The sequence below is a fragment of the Mesitornis unicolor genome, unplaced genomic scaffold, assembly GCF_000695765.1.
Source record: "Mesitornis unicolor isolate BGI_N332 unplaced genomic scaffold, ASM69576v1 scaffold36424, whole genome shotgun sequence".
NCBI lineage: Eukaryota > Metazoa > Chordata > Aves > Mesitornithiformes > Mesitornithidae > Mesitornis > Mesitornis unicolor.
This window is the reverse complement of record NW_010181393.1, coordinates 5,850-7,307: the sequence shown is the minus strand read 5'-3', so window position 1 is coordinate 7,307 and position 1,458 is coordinate 5,850. Positions and strand designations below refer to the sequence as shown.

Genomic DNA, 1,458 nt, shown 5'->3' with positions numbered 1-1,458 from the left:
TGCAAATCGCCAGGCAAATGAGCGCAGCCCCTGCTCCAGCCCCGTGGGCTGAGGGCAGCACCGAAGACAGGGCCCTACTGGAGCTGCTGCACAGCACAAGAAGGGGTTGTGGGGCTGTTCCCCGTGAGTGCCCCCCAGCACTGGTGGAGGAGGTGGGGTGAGGGCTGGTGCAGAGCGGGCAGGAGAGTGGAGGTGCTGGGGCTGCCGGGGTCCAGCTCAGAGGGGTACAGGGGTGCCTTCTCATACCAAGCTGTGCCAAGCCCTGAGCTGTGGGTGCAGATCAGGGGGGCACAAAGTGCTGATGGGAGGTTGAGAGGGAGCGTCGGTGCCATTTGGGAGGTGGAAGCAGGGCTGGGGTGTGGGTTTGAGAGTGCTGGGGGGATGGAGAGGGTGTAGGTATGTATGAGAGGAAGGAGATCAGATCAGTGGGTTCTTGGGAACAATATAGGGGAACTGGGGGTGGGTGCAGGGTTACAGGAGACACCCAGACCCAGCGTGAGGCCCTTGCTGCTGTTCCCTGGGCACAGCACTGAGCTGCAGTGTGCTGGGGCGGCACGGTGGGCTGCAGCACAGGGACCTGGCTCTGCCAGGGCTGGTTTCACTCCGCGTATCCCCAGCTGGCCGGCTCCCTAGTGTCCTTCCCTGGCCAGGCAGCAGCTGGTCCAGAGCCACCCCTCCTCAGGGTGCCTGGTTCCCCTTTCAGTCTGGCTCCTCCCCGGCGGCGTCTGCTCATGGGCAAGAGCCGGTGCAGGCGGAGAGGCTCCGGAGAGGCTGAGTGTGTGGCTTGCTCTTCTCCAGGTGCCGCTGTCCTGTCGCTGAGATGTTGGATCTGCCCTTCCTGCCCTTCTGCGTCTTCCTGGGCGGCCTGGGCTTTACGTGCATGACCTTTGTGACCGCCTGGTGCCAGCACTGGCGCGGTGGCTTCGCCTTGGATGGCAGCACCCGGACGTTCAACTGGCACCCGGTGCTGATGGTGACAGGCATGGTGGTGCTGTACGGCGCAGGTGAGTGGGGCGTATGGCGTGGTACAGTCCTGGCACGGCTCCTGCCTGACCTTCTCACCCAACAGCGGCCCTGGTCTATCGCCTGCCCCCCGCCTGGAGCGGCCCCCAGCTCCCCTGGGGTGCCCTAGCCCTGGCAGCCTTCGTCCGTGCTGTGCTGGGGCTGGCAGCCGTCTTTTGCTTCCACAACGAGCACGGGACGCCCAACATGTACTCGCTGCACAGCTGGCTGGGGCTGGCCACCGTGCTCCTCTTCTCCTGCCAGGTGGGTGCTGCTCTGCCTCCCCCCACGCCCCATCCGCCGCCGTGCCCCTCGCCCTCACCTCCCCTTCCCGCAGTGGGTGGCCGGCTTCAGCGCCTTCCTGCTGCCCTGGGCTCCTGCCTGGCTCCGTGCCCTCTACAAACCCGTCCATGTCTTCTTTGGCTCCACCATCCTCATGCTGTCCGTGGCCTCGTG

At 65.6% G+C, this 1,458-nt stretch overlaps 1 protein-coding gene across 1 annotated transcript in view; it reads left to right on the top strand.

Moving 5' to 3' along the window:
- Nucleotides 1-798: 798 nt before the first annotated feature.
- LOC104539805 (cytochrome b ascorbate-dependent protein 3) overlaps nucleotides 799-1,458 on the top strand; it is a gene marked incomplete at its 5' end in the record, with an annotated part of 1,222 nt that continues 562 nt past the window's right edge. Inside the window, 3 exons of the mRNA XM_010183418.1 lie at nucleotides 799-1,004; nucleotides 1,070-1,266; nucleotides 1,340-1,458. The exon at nucleotides 1,340-1,458 is cut by the window's right edge and continues 33 nt beyond it. Of these exons, the coding sequence (XP_010181720.1) occupies nucleotides 799-1,004; nucleotides 1,070-1,266; nucleotides 1,340-1,458 (522 nt within the window). The remainder of the gene's footprint in view (nucleotides 1,005-1,069; nucleotides 1,267-1,339) is intronic.